At 38.3% G+C, this 22,141-nt stretch overlaps 1 protein-coding gene across 2 annotated transcripts; it reads left to right on the top strand.

Moving 5' to 3' along the window:
- The first annotated feature begins 4,414 nt into the window (after window positions 1–4,414).
- LOC145980767 (general odorant-binding protein 56h-like) lies at window positions 4,415–21,296 on the top strand. 2 transcript variants are annotated; one of them, XM_083113834.1, is made up of 8 exons: window positions 4,415–4,588; window positions 8,465–8,525; window positions 9,873–9,922; window positions 14,892–14,927; window positions 17,011–17,128; window positions 17,599–17,657; window positions 20,600–20,623; window positions 20,840–20,993. In XM_083113834.1, the coding sequence occupies exons 1-7, from the start codon at window positions 4,526–4,528 to the stop codon at window positions 20,612–20,614; spliced, it is 402 nt and encodes a 133-aa protein (XP_082969960.1). In that variant the 5' UTR covers window positions 4,415–4,525; the 3' UTR covers window positions 20,615–20,623; window positions 20,840–20,993. The 2 variants fall into 2 exon arrangements, with proteins under 2 accessions (XP_082969960.1, XP_082969959.1); XM_083113833.1 differs by lacking the exon at window positions 20,840–20,993 and adding an exon at window positions 21,174–21,296 and having other exon boundaries at window positions 4,416–4,588.
- Window positions 21,297–22,141: the final 845 nt, after the last annotated feature.

Here is a 22,141-nt window from a genome sequence, read left to right as displayed (position 1 = left end):
CGCCCCACACGCTCAAGGCCATGTGCATCCGCAAGATCATGGCCTTGCGTAAAAAAATCAAGGAAGTCAAGAATTGCAAGAAGACCTTGCCACCGGGCAAATTGCTCGAAATGGACGCGAAACAGAATACGGCGAAGTTGATGATGAACAGCATGTACGGTCAGATGTACGAGCTGAAAGACATTCCCGAAGAAATTCGCGCTCACCTGAACCAACCTTACGTTCGAAGGACGTACGGAAAAAAACGTTGGGAGCTCGTTCGTTTCGAAGAACCCCATCGTTACTTTTCTGTCACGAACCATCCTGCTGAAATCGCGCGACGTGGTCGAAAATTTTCCCTCGAACCCCAGCGACCGCGCATGATGTACATGGACACGGATTCGCTTTTCATCCTCATGGATAAACGCGATCAGGCTAGCTTGATCGATCACCTGCACGAGCGGTTGGTTCCCGAACTGCGGGTGAAGGTCGAATTCGTATTAAAAAACTTTTTCGCGCTGACCAAGAAAAAGTACGTCGTGCAGCTGGCCGACAGCGACGAGGTGCAATTTAAAGGGCTGAGGACAGCCATAGACGTGCGAGAGAGAAATTTTCTGCTCACGATCCTGAAGAAAGCGTGGGGCGAATACTTCGACAAGGGATATCGCACGACGGACTCGGTCGATCAGATCGTCACGAGCATCGTGTAGCCCACGGCGAAGGCTTATTTGGAGTTCGTGGAGAGGCACGCGACTCAATTAGATTTGGGGAGGAAGCTCGATCTGTCCGCTCCCAGCTGACTAGTTTCAAAAGCGACTGCATCAACGCTCTGGCTTAGCGTCACGTTTTCGAGAAGGTTTTCGGAAAGGATCCGGCCATGTACTTGCGAACGATTTTTCCGAACACCGTCTGCGACAGCCACATTCTGAACGAATTCACGTGGACGACCCAGCATCGTTTCCACACGCATTACTTTCTCGGCTGGGGTCTGATCTATCGATTCTGCTGCATCATCCCAACCTTCTTCATCATACACTGCAACATCAATTACTTGGTGCTGCATTATACGGTTCTGGAAAACAAGTTGAACGTCTTGAAAGATTTGTACCACACATTGTAGAAGATCACACATGAGTTTTAAAAAAAAAAACACATCGTGGTAGATTACGCTGATAGTACAAGGTCGTAGTAGATTACACTGAGGGGACCTTTACAGTGAGAGGAGACAGCAGACTTATAGGAAAGTCATTTCAAAAATATAGGTCAAAGGGCGAGGTTAGCATAAGAGCAGGAGGTAAAAAAAAAAGCTTAAAAAGTGATGCCAGAGCTTTTCTTCTGTCCACTTTTCTCTCATTGCAGGTTAGTTTAGTCCGTAAAACGTCGTAAAATAAAAAAATAAAAAAGGACCGCGCCAGAACACGTTGGGTTCCCGCCATAAGGGAGGAGGCCCGGTAAGAAGAGGGTTGGGGGGTAGAGAGGAGGAAGCATTAACACCGCTATTGCCAGTTGGCGTCGTCTTCTTCATCTTACTGCATACCTGTCATCTTATAGAAGGCTACGCCGTCAACTTGTAACTTGTAGGTTAGCCTCGCCTGTGAAATATCATATGTTTAAAAAACAAGAGGTTTGTGAAGCAACTAGTCAGTGTTGCCAACTCCTAATTGTAGGTTAGCTTCGCCTGTAAAATATCACCATGGTGAAATTTTCTTGGGGTGGGTTGGCAACACTGAACCTCAATTAATGGCGCTGAACTGTCTATTTGGGTCTACTCTAAAGTAGGTCAAAGCACGTAGAGGCTCTCGTGTAGTTTAGCACGTAATAAAAAAAATAAATAGGTTAAGTTATATCACGTAAGATCGTGATATACCTACAAGTGTGAGGTGGGAAAAAAGGGAAATTTTACTAAAACATCGCTAAACGCTAAAACATCGACAAAAAATTGTCAAAATATGTCAAAAACTGATATTCAATTGATAAAAAAAGAGGATACAAATGCAAACCTACCAAGTATGAGTGGGAAAAAAGGGAAATTTTACTAAAACATCGCTAAACGCTAAATCATCGACAAAAAATTGTCAAAATATGTCAAAATATGTCAAAAACTGATATTCAATTGATAAAAAAAGAGGCTAAAAGACGATGCCTACTAAGTATTATTTTGAAACCACTAATTTACACTACTCAGGACTTAAGCCCATACCTCGAATGTAAAAGTCGCAAGGCGTCAAATCGATCGGGGGATCGAGCTGGGCAGCCATCATGCTGGTAAATCATGTTACATCTTGTAGCTAAAGTCACATCCTCCAACAACATTGCCATCCCGTTCCTCAAGAAATGTTCATAAGTGATGCCATTTAAGATTTGGGGCATGAAAAATGGCTCGATCAAATGATTGTCGATGACGCCCATTCATACTTCTGCCTGGGCGTGCGACAGTGGCTCGATGAAAAATTACCCAAAGAAATGGATCGGCCGAGGCGGCCCGATTCCCTGGCCGGCTCGATTCCCCGATTTGACGCCTTGCGACTTTTACATTTGGAGCCACATGAAAGAATTAGTTTACAAGACACCGGTAAACTCGCAAGAAGAGCTCAGGGAGAGGATCTTAACAGCTGGTCAACACATCAAGCTCACCATCACAACACGAGTTACGAGACCAAATGTCCGCAAAAACCTGCGTGCCTGCATTCGTAACGGAGGTGCCCACTTTGAGCAAGACGTGTAATGTTCTTTAATTGTATTGTTCATTGATTCCAGAAACATGAAGATGAATGAAATATTATTTCTTGTACACAAATGTGAATGTGAGCAACATTTGTACCATGTTGGATAGCAGATGACGCAAGGAAGTAATTTAAGTCATGCCATTTTTGTTATTAATATGTTGCCAAGTAAACTAAGAGTACATTTTTTTATCACCACTTGTAAGTTTAGACCCACATGTTATTTACATGTGATTGTTATTTGCGACAAACTTTTTTCCAACCAACCACTTATTTGTTAGTTATCAGAAAACTCTGAAATAAGTTCCATACAATGAGTTGTTTTTTCTCAATTCGTATTTTTATGTGGAAAACTGTCATTTTAAAAAAAAACATAGAAATTCGATTATCTCGAAAACTACTAATTTTCGGACGGGGTATCATATGGTCAAATTTATTGCAAATTGCCTCAACTTTAACCCCTTTCAGGGAATACATCTAATTACAGGTCACCCTGTATATTCAAAAGCTCTCATTACGAAAATGACCCTTAAGAAATGTCACATATTATATACAAAATACCATTTTCTTTTAAATTGAAGCTTAAAGTACTGTATGTTCTAAAAGGCTAAAAAATAAAATTAATGGCTTTCTAACTGTTTATATTAATAAATCTTCATTAAGACAAATTTTATGTACATTTAGATATATGGCCAAATGATCACAAAAAATGAACTTTTGAAGCAGACCATTTCAGAATTTCGTGAAATTTGATATTGTAGTAGAAGACATGAAGTATACATGTGTGAAATTTTAGCACTCAGTGTTACACGGTATTCATACAGCAGGGTTGCCAACCTTATAACCAATGTAAAATTTAAGTGCTTACAAGGTAAAATAAAACAATTCATGACTTTGCTTCCAATTACGGTATAACTTTCATCTTGGACTTGTTTTAAAGCTAAGGGAAAATTGTTTTCATAAAAAATATCTTTATATGAAAGTATTGAAATTTTCACTTCAAGGTCACATGATAATATAATTGCTGCAAGACACGTGTTTTATTCTTCGAAAGTGTAGATAAGACAGAAATCAGAAAACTTTAGAAAAAAAATTAAATCTCCTAAACATGGCAAAAAAACATTTATTTCCAGTCATATTGAAAGTTTAACCACATTAGTGTCATTTACAACAATTTTTCTATGTTATTTTACCACCACTGAGAAATTGCACATTGACTAACATGTGATCTGAATTTTCTGGGAACATGTCCCGTGTTGCTTTCAGTGCTTTTCCAGTGTATAGTGCAACCTTTACAGTAATTTATAAACTCTAGAAATCATGTTATGAGTCTGTTTAGAATCACGAATGTTTCATAATCAGTTTCTTCCAACATTAACATAGGACTTGCAAAATAGGTTATTGTACACAAGAGGAAATACCTTAGCAAAGAAATACTTCAGCTATTTTAGACTAGGAATGTGTAACGTTCCTGTAAAACAGCAGCAATTCCACAGGAAGTAGATGTGCGTGACAATATAAATGTCAATACATTTACACAATAAAAGGAAATCCTTGAAGCGTTCCTTTTTCGCAACGAGATTCAGGATACACTGTTTTTTTCACATCCGTGAAGCATTGGTAAAACCTCGGACTGAATGGCAAGCATTACAATGCAGTTCATCTGATCATCATGCACGCGAAACCCGTATTCATGAAGTATGTCGACATGTACACCATCAAATACTTGATCAGTATCTGTGATAAGAAGTGTGTATAATCATATACATATGTTCGCAAAACTCTAATACGTTCTTGCTGTTCGAACGGTAAACTTAACAGACATGAAGTTACATTATGCTCTCGTTGCAGCCGCCGTGTTCTTTGAAGCATGCAATGTTGCACAGGTCAGTTCTTTAAATTTTCCAATATTTATTTACAACAGGAAGGTGTTGCAAAAATAAATCTTTTAGGTGAGAATTTTAAGTATGAAATAATGTGTCTTTATTTCATGTGTCTTGCCCAAGCTTGATCCAAAACATTGGTAAGTGTCTTAAGAGAAGTGTGGTGTTTGAAAAAGTAGAGGAGAGGGGGGTTGGTTGTGACGAGGGCTGGTTGTGACAAGCACTGTTATGTGGAAACTATTAGTGATATTCGTTTGTTGTTGACAGTGGTGGCTCATTGGCACGCGCATTTCTTATCCATTGTTTGCCAGTTGTGTCCTTCTCCCCAGAGAAGAGTTAGGTGGGTATTTTCTATTTGTGTTTTTTTACCTAATTTCTGTGGTAAATATATTATATCTTCTCTACAGTTTTCAATATAGCCTCAAACAGCAGTAATATATGCTGAGAATTCTATTATTTATAGTCAGTGAGAGGTTTTGATTCAAGTAAATTTAAACTTGAAGTTGAGATTGAAGGGTTAGAAGTGAAAAAGTACATATGGGGCTAGGTGTGACAAAAGTAAGGGGTTGTTTAATAGCTAAATGTATGCACTTGCATTTAAGACAAAAAATGTGAAAATAATGAAAATTTTAAGCGAAAGAAAAAAAGATCCTAATTTTGTCACAACGAACCCTGGTCTCCTCTATCCACTGAGAAGAAAATTTCATTTACTTCACGGGAAACATCGTGATATTATGTAAATTATACATGTAGAGTCAGTCTCCAAAATTTTCGAAATTAGTAACTAGTGAGAGATGGGGATTCCACTTATCCACCTTCAAATATCACCAGGGATAATTAATTTTGGTGATTGATTTGGTGTTTTAAGTCCACTGTATGCACAGTAAGGCTAATCGGGACTGGACCTACAGTTTAAAGTTGGATCCGAACCACTTGTGCCTCCACAGGGTATCGAACCCGAGACCCCTTGATTACAAGGCGACGACGCTACCGGGAGGCCTACCATGAATAATAGAGAATGTTATTTGTAATGTATAATTTATCAACTAATATAAGGTAAATGTGGAACAGAATACAGAGTGGTCAATAAGTACGGAAACACCAATTCAAAATTACGAATGGTGAAACTGCAATAAAGCAGCCTGATAATATAGGAAGGGGGAAACTTGTAGTATGTTACCAACATGGCGGCCATCTTGAAGTCCGCAACCTTGGAGTCAATTTCATTTTTTAAGTGAAAGGTTGGCTAGAATTTTATGAGAAACATGCTGGTTTCAACATGACTTTAATCGTTATACTGCAGAAGCAGGATACAATGTTTTTAATGGCACGCTTAAAACAAATATAAATAGAGAAACAGGATGCTTACATTTACATTATGTACAGTCACCGTCAATAAAAATTTGACACCTAGATCCTGAAATATTCACTTCACTCTACGGAGGTGGCAGAAGTTGCCATTGAAAATTTGCTATTTCAAATACACTTATCGCCGGAGAGTTAGGCAACACACACAACGCCTTGCAGGTAAACAAGAATTTCAGGATCTAGGTGTCCCATTTCTATTGCCGGTGACTGTACAATCGCAAACGTTGATTCAAAGTTGAATTGAATTGAATTAAAATGTAGTTCTGGGACACTTATAACTAGGACTAGGATTTTTATGACCGAAAAATCACCAGAATATGCAAAATAAAATATGCTCTTATGACTTACAATTTTACAAAATATGGCCTATAATTTGAAAAATATGCCCTTTAAACTGGACTATTTCAAACATCGATATCTAAATGCTGAGATATTTTCACATACGTACTATTTTTAGTTCACTTTATGGGCGCTGAGTTGCAATACACAATGAACACTTTCTCTAAATTTTCAAATGAAAATGAAAAAAGATTTTGCTGCAGTGCAAAAAACAAAAAACTCTAGAGTAAAAATTGAGTAATAACGGATCCACTTCGAAAATGACTGCATATTTCTTGAAAATGCAAAAATATGCTGAATATGACCGAATATCCATCAAAATATGCTCTATCATAAATATGCCAAAATATGCCCTTAAAACGCACCTTAATTTAATTAGTTTCTTTATAATATGAATTTCTACATGTTTAGGGAACACATCACCCTTACACAAAAAAATATGATAAGTCATGAAAATCCTAACCCTACTTATAACTATTTTTTTATTAATATAATGCACACAAACAAATGTTCATTCTTGGAAGTAATTGCCATTAACTAGCTATGATATTGACTTGATTAATCGCAACGATTAGGATGAGTGGCGATATGATGAAATTGATAAAGCACTAAAGAACGCCCATGCCAAGTCTCGGATTCGAACCCGAGACCTCTGGCGTCGTAGCGCGCTGCCATAGTCACTTCATCACGCAGGCTGGCAACCAATCTACAAACTTGTAGCTGTAAAACATGACATGAGCGGAACATACTCAAACAGGAGTAATACGAGGGGCGATCAGGTTGCTCCGACCCTAGCATAGAAGGAATGACGTTATGATTGATTTTTTATTTTGTTATTGTTTAGTGATCCTTTACATGCTTTCATTCTGAATTGCAAGTCTGAGTAGCGTACAGTTTTCTTTTTACAGGGGTTTAACTGAGTGAAGTTGTGTCAATGTGCCAGAATGGAGAAAACTGAGGTGAGAGCGGTGATCAAATATTTTGTGAAGAAGAAGTGGACGGTATCCAAAATTCATGAGGACTTGGTGGATACACTAGGGGACCCTGGTCCTTCATACAGTATGGTGAAGAGATGGTGTCGTGAGTTTAATTGTGGGAGAGAGTCCTGTGAGGATGAACATGCAGGTGGAGCACTAAAAACTGCCATGACGACCGAAAACATTAACAAAGTCCACGATGTCGTGCTGAAGGATCGTCGAGTCACTATCCGTCATGTTGCTGAGATGTTTGGCCTGTCATATGGCACTATGCAAAACATAATTACCCAGGAATTGCAAATGAAAAAAATTGCTGCAAGATGGGTCCCTCGAAACCTCACCCCAGATCAGAAGCGTACCCGAGTGCTCATCAGTCAAGAATTTCTTGACAACTTTCGTGCTGATATAGATTATTTCTTTGCCCGATTTGTAACTATGGATGAAACATGGGTCCATCACGTCGACCCAGAAACAAAATCACAAAGCATGGAGTGGAAACACTCACATTCTCCACCAACGAAGAAGTTCAAGGTGCAAACGTCAGCCAAGAAGGTGATGGCCTCAATTTTCTGGGACTGCACGGGTGTCCTTCTTGTGGACTATCTACAAAGAGGCCAAACCATCACTGGCACATACTACAGTGCCCTAATCAAGAAATCATGTGATTCCATCAAGAAAAAGAGGCGTGGGATGTTGACTCGCAGTGTGCTCCTTCACCAGGACAATGCTCCTGTCCACACCTCACGCATTGCGAGAGCCGCTATCGCAGATGCATCGTTCGAATTGCTGCCCCACCCACCCTATTCCTCAGATTTGGCCCCCAGTAATTTCCATTTGTTCAAAAATTTGAAGAATGACATTCGTGGACAAAAATTTTCTGATGATTCTGAGGTGATAAGCGCTGTAGACTCATGGTTGGAGGACCAGTCGGAAATTTTTTTTTGCAAGGTATCCAGGCGTTGGAGCACCGATGGGAAAAGTGCATTGGAGTTGCAGGGGAGTATGTTGAAAAATAAAAAAAAAATTGATACCCTATTGCCGCTCTTTCTATGTTAGGGTCAGAGCAACCTGATCGCCCCTCGTAATATAGAATGCCAATGTTGTAAGCGTATGATAACTTTTGAATTACCCTCGTATTTCTACAAAATACCTACCTTCCTAGTAAACAACTTAATATTTATTGTCTCTTTCGTAGGGTGGAGACAAAAAGTCACAGTACAAGGAGGAATGCAAAAAGACAACCGGCGCTACAGATGGTGAGATATCATTAGCATATTTAATGTCAAACTTCCTAGTGTATAGAAATTGCACGTATTTAACTAAATATAAATTGGTAAGAAAGAAAGGTAACCCCTACACCCTGCACATTGCGACGTGCCGTGAAGGCATTGACAATCTTCGTCATTTGTGGAGGTGATGTGATCAGCACCATGCTCTGGCTGCCTTTACCACACCTCCCTCTACACTCTATGCAACTGAGTTTCCTCCAACAGTGACGGCAATAGGACAGACAGTCAGTCTATCAGCAGCACGTGTACAAGTCTTTAACAGTCAAGGTGTTGCTTTCACTAAATAGGGTGTTACACCACTTTTGGTGACAATTTAGTTGCATATTTATCTAGAGTGCAGGATTGTGCCTAAGTACCCATTCATTAGATGCTGGGTGACAGATAGCGTCATGCATATAAGCATACATATGCATATAAGCTTGAGGGCCTCTCCGATGGCGCAGTGGTAGCGTCTCGCCTTGTAATCAAGGGGTCCCGGTAGAGACACATAATGGTTCGATCCCACTTTAAACTGTAGGTCCAGTCCCGATTAACCTTACTGTGCATAAAGTGGAGTTAAAACAACAAATCAATCAATCAATGCATATAAGCTTGAAATATAATACGGTGCATGAGTGTTTTATAGCACCTGCTACCCTTCGTTTCAAGAAAGTACTTATAAATATTTTATGTGTTTTCTATTGTCGGTTAAAAAAAGGACACGTTCAAAACGGATGTGAGAGGGATACCTCTATCATTCCTACGGACACAGAATTTAACTGCAACTACAACCTCATATTTTGATGCTAGGTTACTAAAAAATATTTTTAATAAAATTAAAAAAAGAAAAGGTTTTGTTTAACTTGTAAATTCTTTACATGTCTATTACATTAAACATTTATCATTACACCACGATATTCATGATTTAAGATTGTGTTTTACTAATCTTCCAAATTAGCATTTGAAAATGTTTTAAATACCGTATCAAAATTATAAACCACCGTAGCGTCAAGAAAAAAAAATTAAGAGATTATTTTTTGTTCTTGGTCTACCGCCACATCCCGGCGTCAGTAGCAAGACAGCGCATAACGTCAGAGAAGAGTAAAAAGCGAGTGGGAGAAGCACAGCACACTGTTGCATAAGGTGGTAACTGCAGTCCCTTTCCCCCTCCACACAATCCCGTTTCCCCTCACGCGTTCATTGATCGAGCCCTCTCGAGTTACCACTCGCACAGAAACATGCTTTCGTTCGCTATAGCTTCAGAGGTGTCCGGGACAGAGTATATCTCAGAAGAGAGTTCTGTAACAAATGTATTCTATTTTTTTTCTTTTTCAGAACAAATTAAAACCGCTAAAGAAGGTGGGGAAGTTGCCGAACCAGTAAAGGTAAGTGAGGAACGTAAATATGTGTTTTTTTTTATGCGTTCAAGTCAATCGGGGACTTATTTTTTTCCAGGTTTAAATAGACGCCTAGGCTGGAAGTTTTGTATGCAGTAGTAACTGGCAACTGTGTGCTGTTACTGGTAGGCGGCGCTTACTTGCCGCGCTTCTGCATAGACCGTTATTCAAGATGGCGGACAACAGTGTGGACGTCTACATGGAACAGCGTGTTGTGATGAAGTTTTTTAGTGAACGAGGACAGAAAACCTGCTGAAATTTACAGAAGACTTCAGCTCAGTACGGTGATGAGACACTCTGTCGCAGTAAGACATTTGAATGGTGTAAGCGTTTCAAAGATGGCCGTATCGTTATTACTGACGATCCCGGTCGTGGTGGATCACAGCCCACGCCAGTCATTCCTGGGAATATTCAGCGCGTGGAGCAGCTGATCCTGGACAATCGTCGCATAACCTGTCGTGAAATTGCAAGTATCAATACTATACTATCAACAGTGAGTATTACTGCAGTGTTCTGCGTGATGTGCATAAGAGTTTACGGAAGAAACGTCCGGGTTTCATCACAAAGGGTGTTCTCTTTTTGCAAGACAATGCACGACAGCATACCGCTCAACGTACATTCCAAACATTCCAGGAAATCGGCTGGGAGATATTACCACACACCCCTATAGTCCTGACTTAGCGCCAAGTGATTTTCACCTGTTTGGACCCCTGGAGGAATTCCTTAGAGGAAAACATTTCAACACTGATGATGAAGTGAAGAATGCTGTCCTACAATGGTTCCGCCGTAATGATAAATCTTTCTATGCCGAAACATTCCAGTCGTTAGTTAAACGCTGGGATAAGTGTATAACTGTAGCAGGAGGTTATGTGGAAAAATAAATCCAGTTACCACACTTTGAAATTTGTTCTTCTATTTAAAAAAAAAAAAAAGAAAGTCCCCGATTGACTTGAACGACCCTCGTATATATATATATATATATATAAGTGGTTCCCAAAGTGTGCGCCTTGGCTGGCTTACAGAAACGCCGCGAAATGTTCCAGTAGTTTTACTAAAATGACACTTATTCCAAATATGTGCTTATTTGCTACCTTTTACATGTAAAATGTTTCTAAATTTGAAATATGTGTTCATTTTTTAACTTAAAGCTAGCAACCTAACCACACTAACGAGCGTTGCAAGCGTAAGATAGGCCTATATTCTGACTTAGGAGCAGCGGAAAAATCTTGAAACACTGAGGGCGCCGGAAATGAAAAGTTTGGGACATATATATATACAGCTGGAATTTCACTATTGATATTTATACATTGTTTTTAAAGCTGTTTTGATATGTCTTGGAAATTTTAATCTAATTATCGAATGATGTTTATGTAATATCAGTGTGCAGTCTTCTTCTATTGGGTTGGTGCGAATGAAATGTCCGGCCCAGGTGCGTCATTGCCAAAGGCCAAAAAAATCAAAACTACAATACCTGGTTAATCAAAATAGTCGCCGTCTGCACCCACACACTTTTGTCATCGCTCAGCCAACAATTGGATTCCATCGCGAAAGAAGTCTGGAGACTGCGACGCAAAGAACTCCTCAACGGCATGTTGCACCGTCCGATCATCAGCGAAGGTCTTCCCTGTCAGGAAGTGATCGAGATGCCGGAAGAGATGGTAGTCAATGGAAGAGAGGTCGGGAGAATATGCTGGATGAGGAAGGGTTTCATATTGCAACTCATGGAGAGCCTGCACCGTCCTTTGTGCGACATGTGGGCGAGCATTGTCGTGCAACATGAGGACACCATGTATGTGGACCATTGCTGGATGCTTGCGACGAAGTTTGCGGTGCATTTCATGGAGTTCAGCACTGTAACGATCTGCATTGATGGTTTCACCTCGCCTGAGAAAGACATGATGGATCACACCCACCATAGACCACCATACCAGCAACAACACTTTCCGTGGGTGGAGAGGTGGTTTCGGAAACCGCCCTGGACGTTGATCACGATCCAATAATTGTCCTAATCGTTTACGATTGTCATAGCAGATCCATTTTTCATCTGAAGTGACAATCCGATGCAGGAAACCATCCCGGTTATTCCTTACTCTCAGAGAACTGCACACCTCCAGACAGCGAGTCTTGTTGACCGGTGTCAAATCATGTGGTACCCATGAGTCCAACTTTTTCGCTTTACCGATCGCACGGAGCCGCCGAACGACAGTGGTATGGTGTATGCCTAACTCGTCTGCAATGGCACGAACACTTTTCCGAGGGTCCGCTTCCACGGCGTTCCTGAGGAGCTCATCCGAACATGATGTTGGTCGATGGCCACTGGGTTCATTTTGCAATGCTGTGTCACCGGAACGAAATTTGACAAACCAGCTGTGAATGGTGCGTTCAATTGCCATTCGTGACCCAAATGCACTGTCAGTGTTTTTGGCGGCTTGCTGAGCAGAATGTCCCAGTTTGAATTCGTAAAGACAAATCACTCGCAATTGTGTGTTCTGCATGGTGCACTTTCAGACGACCCTGTTCAGCAACACATTGCCTCCTGACTGTCTGGGTGCTCCAGCCTCTTTGCTGGACGTATAGAGAGTTTACGACGTTAGACCCGTGACCTCAGTCAGTCCCTGTGTTGTGTTGTTGAGGTGAGTTTCCTACCAGACGTCAAAGCGGACATTTCATTCGCGCCAACCCAATATAAACTTTTTCCTCTGTTATCGGTATGCTCTTAACAAGTTCTCACTGTCTTTTAATACATTCTCGCTATCATCAACGTTGCAATGATATTACTGATTGTGATTGGTTGCATCAGCCTACTGACGAGTTATTGTGGGGTCAGTGGTACTTATACCAGAAGTGATTGTGTGTAATTTTAACCTACAGTACCTGCTATTGTCGTGCTATGTGTATTTGAACCTTGTGAAGTATTAGTGACCAATTGGACGTAAAGGCGGGAACAAGTTCGCATTTACCGGCAACAGAAGGCTAATATAAGCCAAGAAATTAGGGCCAAGGCATGTGCATATAAGGAAATTGGACGGTCAAACAGACAAATAGCAAAACAATTACACATTTCCGAATGCTGTGTCCGTAGAGCAGTTGTACGAAGAGAGGAAACTGGCAGTCATGAGGATCGGCCACGCTGTGGGCGTCGAAGGAAGACGTCTATCGTCGAGGACAACCACATTGTCATCCTCAGTAAGCGTGACAGAAGGCGTTCGGCAGTGGACATATGCGCAGAAATAAATAAAACAAGAGAGCAACCAGTGTCTGTCACAACAGTGAAAAGTCGTCTGCGTGCGGCTGGATTATTTGGTCGAGTAGCAGTTCGTAAACCATTGTTGAAAGCCGTACACAAGCGTAAAAGGCTGAAGTGTGCCAAAGATCATGCTAACTGGACCATCGAACAATGGAAGCAAGTACTTTGGACGGATGAATCAAAATATGAAAAATTTGGTTCTAACCGCCGCCAATACGTTCGTCGCCGCCCTGGATAATGAGTTCTGGAAGCTTGTATTATTCCAACAGTGAAACATGGAGGAGGAAGTGTCATGATATGGGAATGTTATGGTAACAATATGGTTGGTGATTTAGTGAGAGTGCAAGGAACACTGGGACAGAAACAGTATCATCGTATTCTTTCACGCAATGCTATACCATGCGGGACAAGATTAATTGGTCGAGGATTTGTTCTACAACAGGATAATGACCCTAAACACACATCAAAAGTGTATAAGCAATATGTCGCAGGAAAGGAAGCCGAAGAAGCATTGCAGTCAATGATTTGGCCTTCCCAATCACCTGATTTGTCATCCAATTGAGCTATTGTGGGAGGAACTTGACAGGAAGGCAAAAGCAAGGACCCCAAGCTCTGTGGAGGAGCTGTGGCAGTGTATACTGGAAGCCTGGGAAGGTATGAAAACAGAGACATTAGAAAAATTCGCAGCAAGAATGCCACGCATATGTAAAGCTATCATCAAATGAAGGGAGGACACATTGACGAACAGGCAGTGTGATGAAAATGCATTTTGATGCCTTTTTTTAATATTTTTAAATTTTTGTGAAAAATTGGTCTTTTCTATACAGTGTTATGTGTAAGTTGGTGTGTAACATACCCATACAAGTTCAAATATGATGGTTGGTTTCATCTAATAGCATTTTATTTTCATTTAAACAATACATTTCATAGGTGAGTCTAAACTTTCTGCCGCTAGTGTATATATGCGAAAATAACATTAAATGTTGCCACATATTATGGTTGCTGGCCGTACAGAGTGAGAAACACTGAGAGACAAACTACCAAAGTTGCCAGAGTTCCTGCTTGAATATCACTGACGCGGATTGGCTGTCGCAGTCACGAGACTACTGCGCATGCTACACCATCGACCTTCGTATTTGACAAAATGTATAGCTGCTATGTAATATGATTTCCAAAACTCATAATATGCTCTTGAAAATAATATCGCAAGAGAAGAATTCAGTGTAGAGATGCATCCCATTGTTTCAAGTTATCAACTGCCATCTACAAAGTGTACCACTTTTGGCTAATTTGCGAAGATGGGGATGAGTAATGAAATTGATGAATGGACATTCACAAACATCCATGCCCAGGCCGATATTCGGACTCGGGACCACTGGCCTTGTAGCGCGATGTGCTAACCACTCCGCCTCGGGACCGGCTACTACTTTGGAGAAGATTCATGTACGTAAAAGCTTGATGTTGAGTAGTCGATTCGCTATCTCGCCGCTGAAGTTCCCAGGTTCGAATCCCGGCCTGTGCCGTTTTCATTAACCATCACTCATCCTGATTCCAGCCATTAGCCAAAGATTGCAGAAATATGACACCAAGTAAGAAAAATAAAAATAATTACATCCGATAGAAAGTAACTGGAAGTACATAGAAGTTATTTTGAATTAGCGAACAATTTACACTATTTATTTGTAATATGTATCATTCTTCTTCTTTCAGTGCCTTGTTAAGTGTATGATGGAGAAATTCAATATGGTAAGTACAAAATATTATTGTAAAACTTATGTATATTTGCTTTAAATATAACACCACGAATAAGTGTTATTAATAAATACTGATAATGGTTTATGTCCTTTAATGCAACTGTATTATATACTTTCAAAATGCCTTACACAAATTTCCCGAGTTTGGCCGTTTTCGAGTTTCCAAACTTTCCTGCACTCCTTGAATACTACATAATAAATAAAAAATTGTATGTAATATCTGTTCTGGCATAAACGGTTGTAATACTAGGGAAGCGAGCAAGATTTTTTTTATTTTGCTCGTTGGACGCCTCTGGGCTGAATACGGGCTGTTTTCTGATCTATTGTGTCATTCTGTATCATCTGCATATCCGCATATGCATGTCACCAAATTTATTGACTTCTTAAAAATCCCAATTCTATGTAATACACGGTCATTCCTGGGTTGGAAAAATTCCATAGGCTTTCAACTTGACTCATTATAACCCAGAAATGTCCGCGCCTGTACTTGCAATATTCCACTTTTCAAAAAACTGAAAAGCGTAGGTTCGTAAATTGTAGTAAAAACTTATGAAATGTAGTCAGAACATGGTAAGTGACATTTTGGTCATTTTGGAACTACGAAGTAAAATGTGCCATCCTTCAATTTTCGAGTGAAATTGCCATGTCATACAATTTGCATTGAACTCAGTGAAGCCTTGTGAAATTGGTGAACACAACACGAAAACAATTTATCTACAGTATAGCTTCTAAAAGCCTTTTTCTTAATGAACTCAGAAATGGCCAAAATGTCACTTACCATGTTTTACACCCGAGGCCTTCAAATGCAGTCAGAAGTTATGAAATGTAGTTATACCCTATGTAATGTAATTAGAACCTATTAAATTTAACCAGAGCCTATAAAATGTAGACAGAACTAGTAAAATGTAATCTGAACCTATGAAATATAATGGGAACACATGAAATGTAGTCAGAAGTTAAGAAATGTAATCAGACTTTTTTTTAAACAGAGACAAGAATTTTATTTTTCCTAAACAGTATACAAGATATGGTTACATAGAAAGATTATTATTTTTATGTATACGGATGGATCAAAAAAAAAAAGTCAAACTACTTTCGGAGGTATGCGCTTATGCCCTGGTACCTGAAAATTAACCCAGGTTGTCAGTTCCGCGAATTTTTACGGATTCCCCCGCTTTTCTTTGATTCATCCTTAATTTTACATTTTTCATTACAATAATTCACTGTGACATTGACATGAATGCCCCAGTGTGAAGAACCATTTTTTTTCCTGAACAAAGTTGGTTTTACGTCATTCTACAAGGTAAGAAGATTAAGATAAAGCTTAGTAATACTAGGAAGTAAATATGTGTTAGTGTTTAACATTAATATTATTTATGAACACAGATACGAAATTACATAAGTATGTAATTAGGTGGGTAATGTTTTGTTAGGATAAGTTTTATTGTGTGTCGTGTGCATTAGTGTTGATGAATGAGATGAGGGATGGACATTAACACGATTCTTTGAATGTTAAGCAGGGTCTATGTTCTAGTATGTTATGTTTGAATAGTGAGAGTATTACTGGCTTTGAGATGTAAGTATTAATACTAGGAAGGGATATGAAAGATCGAGCGGTGCTTGATGCAGGGAGAATTTCGGGAGACCAGCAAGAGTTGGTCGGACTGGGATGAACATCGGTACGACGGTTGGTACCCGGGACATCATCAGGAAGGAAAGAGGTAGGGAGGGATTTCCTGGGAAGTATCGGGTACTTTAGTATGTTCGATAATGGAAATTTGGAGAACTGTCAAGAATCAGTGAGAGAAGTTTGCAGAATGTTTAGTAATGAGAATAAAGAAGGGAGTGTAAGATTATAGTTTAAGAAAGAAACGAGAAAGAAAAATCTGGGTTAAATTCGGCTGGTTCGGTTGGTTGGTTGGTAATCAGACTATATTAGTTTCTCAGATATCATAATCGCTTAAAAGGCAGAGAAGTTCTGTGAACGTAACTACGTTCTACTTGGATCGTCCTCGGCCACGAACTTTGGGAATACAAATGCATCATGTGAACATTTTCTTCTATTTTTTTTAAAGATAAAGGACGGGAGTTTCAATCGTCAAGGAACAGAACAAACCTTCCAAAAGGCACTGAAAAGTAACACAATAAAGAACAAATTCGAGAAGGCAGTTGCAGAGTGTGGTAACTTACCAGGTAAATAAGGAATGTGCATCTTGAAATTAAAAAATTTAAAGAGTTCTATATTGATAATTTAGCTTGAGTTATAATGCTGATAAATATATATTTCTTTTGTTTTATAATGTCACAAATAGTTTATTTTCATTTAAACATAATATTATTTTTTTGTAAATTAATCCCACTGCATCTAATAATAATAAATGTAACGTTTCATATTAAATGTGAGTTCATCTATCAAAAATGTTTATCATTTATAACAGATACGTTACATTAGATGTAACAGATATACAAATCTAAAGTAGTACCCCGCGTTATTTTATAATTTTAAATACTCTGTCCAGTATTATTGTAAATAAAGTGCTAGTGAAGTTTCATGTTGTCATCGAAAGTTATTTATCACGTATAATGACTAATTTTGGAGATTATCATGTTGTCTCCTTTAATGCTTTGTTTTGGAAGTAAGATAAAATTATTTTCATTTTCAGCCAACGATTGCGAACAGTGTTACCAGATGAAGGAATGTTTCATGAAACATACAGGCATGGTACGTTTTTTGCGATATTAACTTATGGTTCTACGATATGCAAGAAAAATGTACACAGATTTCAAGTGATTTTGAAACGCATTTTTAAAATTATGAATAAAACAAAAGCAAGAAAAGGCTTGTGTTGTAGTAGGTGAGAATTCTTGCATACTGCAAGGCTACATTTCAGACTTTCTAAAGAGAGCATAGGATAAGGTGGTACATTTTCAATCACAAGAAATTAAATTCAATATAACTTGAAAAATATAGGCAGCAAAATTACAGTTTTTGTGCCAATGAAATGCTAAACTTTTACTAAAGACACTCGCATAACATGACATTTTTAGTTCTGCTACTGTAGACAACAGAACGAAATTTCGGTCGGATAAAATTTGATCAGAATTGTACCTGGGTAGGTACAAATCGGATCACCGTGCGGTACAATTTGGATCAACATTTAGTGACGAAAGAGTATCCTTAATATATACTACAAGTGCAACTTCTATGGCGTAGGCCTACTGGAGCAAAATAAAAACAAACTGCATGTTCTGTTAGTTTAATAACTCTGTTTGACTACTCATTGTTACATGATTCATAATATAGGAAAAGTATGTATAGCTATGCCTAAAGTATTTTTTCCGTTCTCTTAATATTAGGCTACCTTTTAAGTACTACTCGGATATTATATTAGGGAGATAAGTTTTTAATTTTTTGCTACATTACAATATTTTATGTTTGTACTATGGTTTAAAAATATACAAAGCAGAAAGATTTTAAACAGAGGAAGATCTTTACGTAATATTTATAGATAGGTCTATCTTTAACATGAAAAAGTCACAAGGATTTATTGACGTGTGTTCCTTAATTTGCTGTTACTATCATGAAAGGAAGTCCGTTGTGTCTACAGCCATTACAGGCATTTGCCGCAGGTGAATTGCTTCTTTCCTTTAGCGCCAACACACTACTCGTGATGCCAACGATTGCAGCTCTGACACCGTATCCAGTCTTCTTTAGATTCTGAGGCAACACTGCAATAACTTATATTACAAAATGCACACACATCATCGTTATTTCTCCGTGCTGACGAAGTCTCTCTGCTCTTTTGTTTCTCTGTCGGTGGGAACAGTCTCTTTTTAGTCGGCCTATTGGTTGCAGTTTTGCACAAGTTTTTGTTGCTTGTTAAATGAGTAGAAGATGTTTTCATTCTCTTTCTAGCATTACTTCCATACTTTGTGAAGTAATGTGTTGCACGCGTTACGGTAATGGAACTCCAACTGTATACCAAGCTGATCGAAATTGTACCATTTCCGCCGATCGAATATGTACCACTTTGTGCATGGAAACAAATATTTCTGTAGTTCCCTCATCTCTCATCAGATGGTTACACATGTCACATGCTACAGCCACCACATGCTTGTCCACGTTTGACCTGAACTTCGCTGTCCTACGTTCAAGTATAAAAACGGGGCACGCAAAATAACAGGCAGACGTTTATATACAAAGCACCAATTCTATCTACAACGTACTCACCTTGCCATACAAAATTACGTCTGGTTCTAGTGGTTTTCCGTAGAATTTCTCGATGTTTCTGCACAACACACCTGACACCCCACGCAACAACCCTCACTCCTCAAATCAGCGTTGCCAGTAACAGGAAGCAAAATATTCTACTTTTTAGAACGGGTGATAGAAACAGTACCTATATCGAAAATGTACCACCCTATCCTATTTTATTTTTTACTATTTACCATCTGTTTTTCTGCATAATTTCTGCAGAATTTATGCTTGGATATTTATTCATCAGCATCAGTGGCTGTGTTCCCAAAGCGCTTAAGTTCGATTTCTGTATAAGGCATGGACCACACATTTTGTTTTATCAATTCACCATTCCTCTTCACCGTTACGATTAATGAAGGGGGTAGAAAAAACCAAACAATGAATGCACAGTATAATAGTATATATATTTTTCTAACTCTAAAATGATTTCATCCTTGCTTTACAGTCGATATACCTAAACAATTCATGTTTATGTTGCGTATTGTGTGCCAGTCTCACTAAAATGGAATCAAACTAATTACTGATTGTGTTAAAGTTTTTGGGTACTTCGGCACATATGACCATTTTGCACCCTTCTGAGTATGTGAGGAAATATCCATTTATCTAAAACCCTTATCTTAAAATTAAAAAGGGGTGTAAAGAGCACCTTGATAAAGGTTAAAGTGGAAGTTGTGAAAGGATTTGCACAGGACAAGCAACACATTAGAAAAGGCAAAGATAGTCTACAAAGTTCCTCATAAACAGTGTAAAAGGCCCACACTTCTTAAAAAACTAAGAACATTACGTAAAATTCTGTCATCGTCTCCCAACACAAATGACAAATCGTTCGAGAGTTTAAAACTCTACCTTAGGAAACTAACATCGGCACGTTCCAGAAGAATATATAAGCCAAAATTTAGACTTCAACCGTGACGTTTCAGCTTTAGTTGTTCTCCCTTAATCAGGCTAATTGATTTCACGATTATGAATTTGCTTTGTGCAATCTTGAACAAAAATTGGAAAACTGTTGTCAAGTCCTAGCTTGGATATGCGTGTTCTTTGTGAATATCCTTTCATCAATTCCATACTCATCACTCATTCTCATAGTCGCAAATACAAATAGGAAGCTGTTAAACTGACAAATTCTAAATTGAAATACATGATAATGGTTACACTCTTCCTTCAGTCTGTATCAATTATACTTTTATATCATCCCTTTATATAATGTTCGATTTATACATGTGCATGACTATACATATCCCTATCATTACTACTATCATTAATTCTTTCTTACCACTATGTGTTCAGGTACGTGGTGCATAGTTTAGATTTTATGCACATTATGATCAATTTTCGATTTTAGAAAGTATGAAAATTAGAATGTTGGGCTTATTATTGTACTAATTTATTCTCTCTGTCCTTTTCAGAACAAGCAGCAGTAATAAGTACAGGTAAGCCTTCATTTTTCGTATATTATATCAGTTCTTGTATTCATATTTATTCACCTTGCATATGGAATTGAACAGGTAGTTTACAGCTTAACAGTTCTTGAAAACTAATGACGTTACACGATGATATGTTAATTTTTAAATTAGATTATCTTTGAAACCATTAGCAATTATATTGCTGTTGCATAATAAAATCAGGTTTACTTATTGCATTTTCAGGTGAGCTGAGTTGGAAGCCGAACTAAGGTGGTCCATATAGATATTTGTAGATGGCAAAGCTCAAATTTAATTGAAATGAAAAATGAATTTGGTTCAGTCTGAAAGAGACCTTGCTATAAGCTTGAAACGTCACGTTTATACTGTGCTTATTTGACAATAAATTCTGCCTTGGTCAGCATTGTGAGTGTTTTATTAAAAATTATAAGATAATGTCAAGCAAGTTTTCAAGTTGTTAAAGCAACTGTTTTAATATCATAAGGGAACCGTGTTTCATTACTTTTCACACGTTTCAACCTGAAAGTACATTAATTTTGTGTATGTGTGTCTCTTGCAGCAAGAGCAAACATGAGCTCCATGAACTCAGTTCGGAATTAGTGCCCTGGCAGAGTTTTAACAGACCACAGCCTTGATGTGTACATCTGTACAGCACATGTTGACAATTACTGAATAAACTATAAAAAACACTAACGTGTTTTCATTAAAATCCATTAGAATGGTTCCTTTGGGTTGTGTCTTTATTTCTCCTGATAAAGATATTAAACTATATATTTAACATGTTAATGATTAATTAATATTGTGTCGCTTAAAACATAATGAGGGGGCTATGAAGCCAGTTATGCTAAAGAGCTATAACACGTTTCATATTCTCGTGGAACATTAAAATTTTCTGAATCTTCAACTGAATATATTGTCACCCCTTTACAATTTTAAATTATTATTTCATTGTGTGTATATTATTTATATGTACATTTTACCCTAACCATTCTGCTTTTAGGGTGAACATTAGACAGCTGAATATACAAAATCAAATAATATATTGTAAAATGGCTTCGAAGTGTGAACGAATATCTACGTAGTTGAATATGTCAGAAACTTTAAATGTTCTATAAGAATACGAAATATAAAATATTACGTTTCTTAAAATACCAGGCCTCACGGGCCGATATTGTGCTTTTAAGGGTTAACCACAATTTTGTTGGCACAACTTTCAACGATATGCAATTTCATAAAAACAAATAGTAGGCCTAATGTATTATTTTAAGATTTAAAAGCTTGATGAAAGAACAATTGCTGATTTTAGTGTAGAGAAATGTCATTTAAAAAACATGCGTATCAATGCTTCTCAATTCTTATTTTGGGTCATCTATATGAAGAAAAATGCAATGTAGAAAATCGAAAAACAGACACCACTTTTGCAGTCTGAAACGCCGTATAAGTTACACGAAATATGAACAAACAAAACAAGAAAAACAATAAACCTAAAATTTTTATGCTGTTTAAATTACTTATGTTTCCATACCC

The sequence above is a fragment of the Lepisma saccharinum genome, chromosome 28 (assembly GCF_977018435.1).
Source record: "Lepisma saccharinum chromosome 28, izLepSacc3.1, whole genome shotgun sequence".
Taxonomy (NCBI): domain Eukaryota; kingdom Metazoa; phylum Arthropoda; class Insecta; order Zygentoma; family Lepismatidae; genus Lepisma; species Lepisma saccharinum.
The sequence above is the reverse complement of the archived record's forward strand: the minus strand, read 5'-3'. Positions and strand labels throughout refer to the sequence as shown.

Coding starts and splice junctions, on each gene's coding strand:
- LOC145980767 (XM_083113833.1), top strand. CDS start 4,526: ATGAAGTTACATTATGCTCTCGTTGCAGCCGCCGTGTTCTTTGAAGCA. Junction 4,589..8,464: donor AAGCATGCAATGTTGCACAG/GTCAGTTCTTTA, acceptor TCTCTTTCGTAG/GGTGGAGACAAAAAGTCACA. Junction 14,928..17,010: donor TGATGGAGAAATTCAATATG/GTAAGTACAAAA, acceptor TTTTTTTTAAAG/ATAAAGGACGGGAGTTTCAA.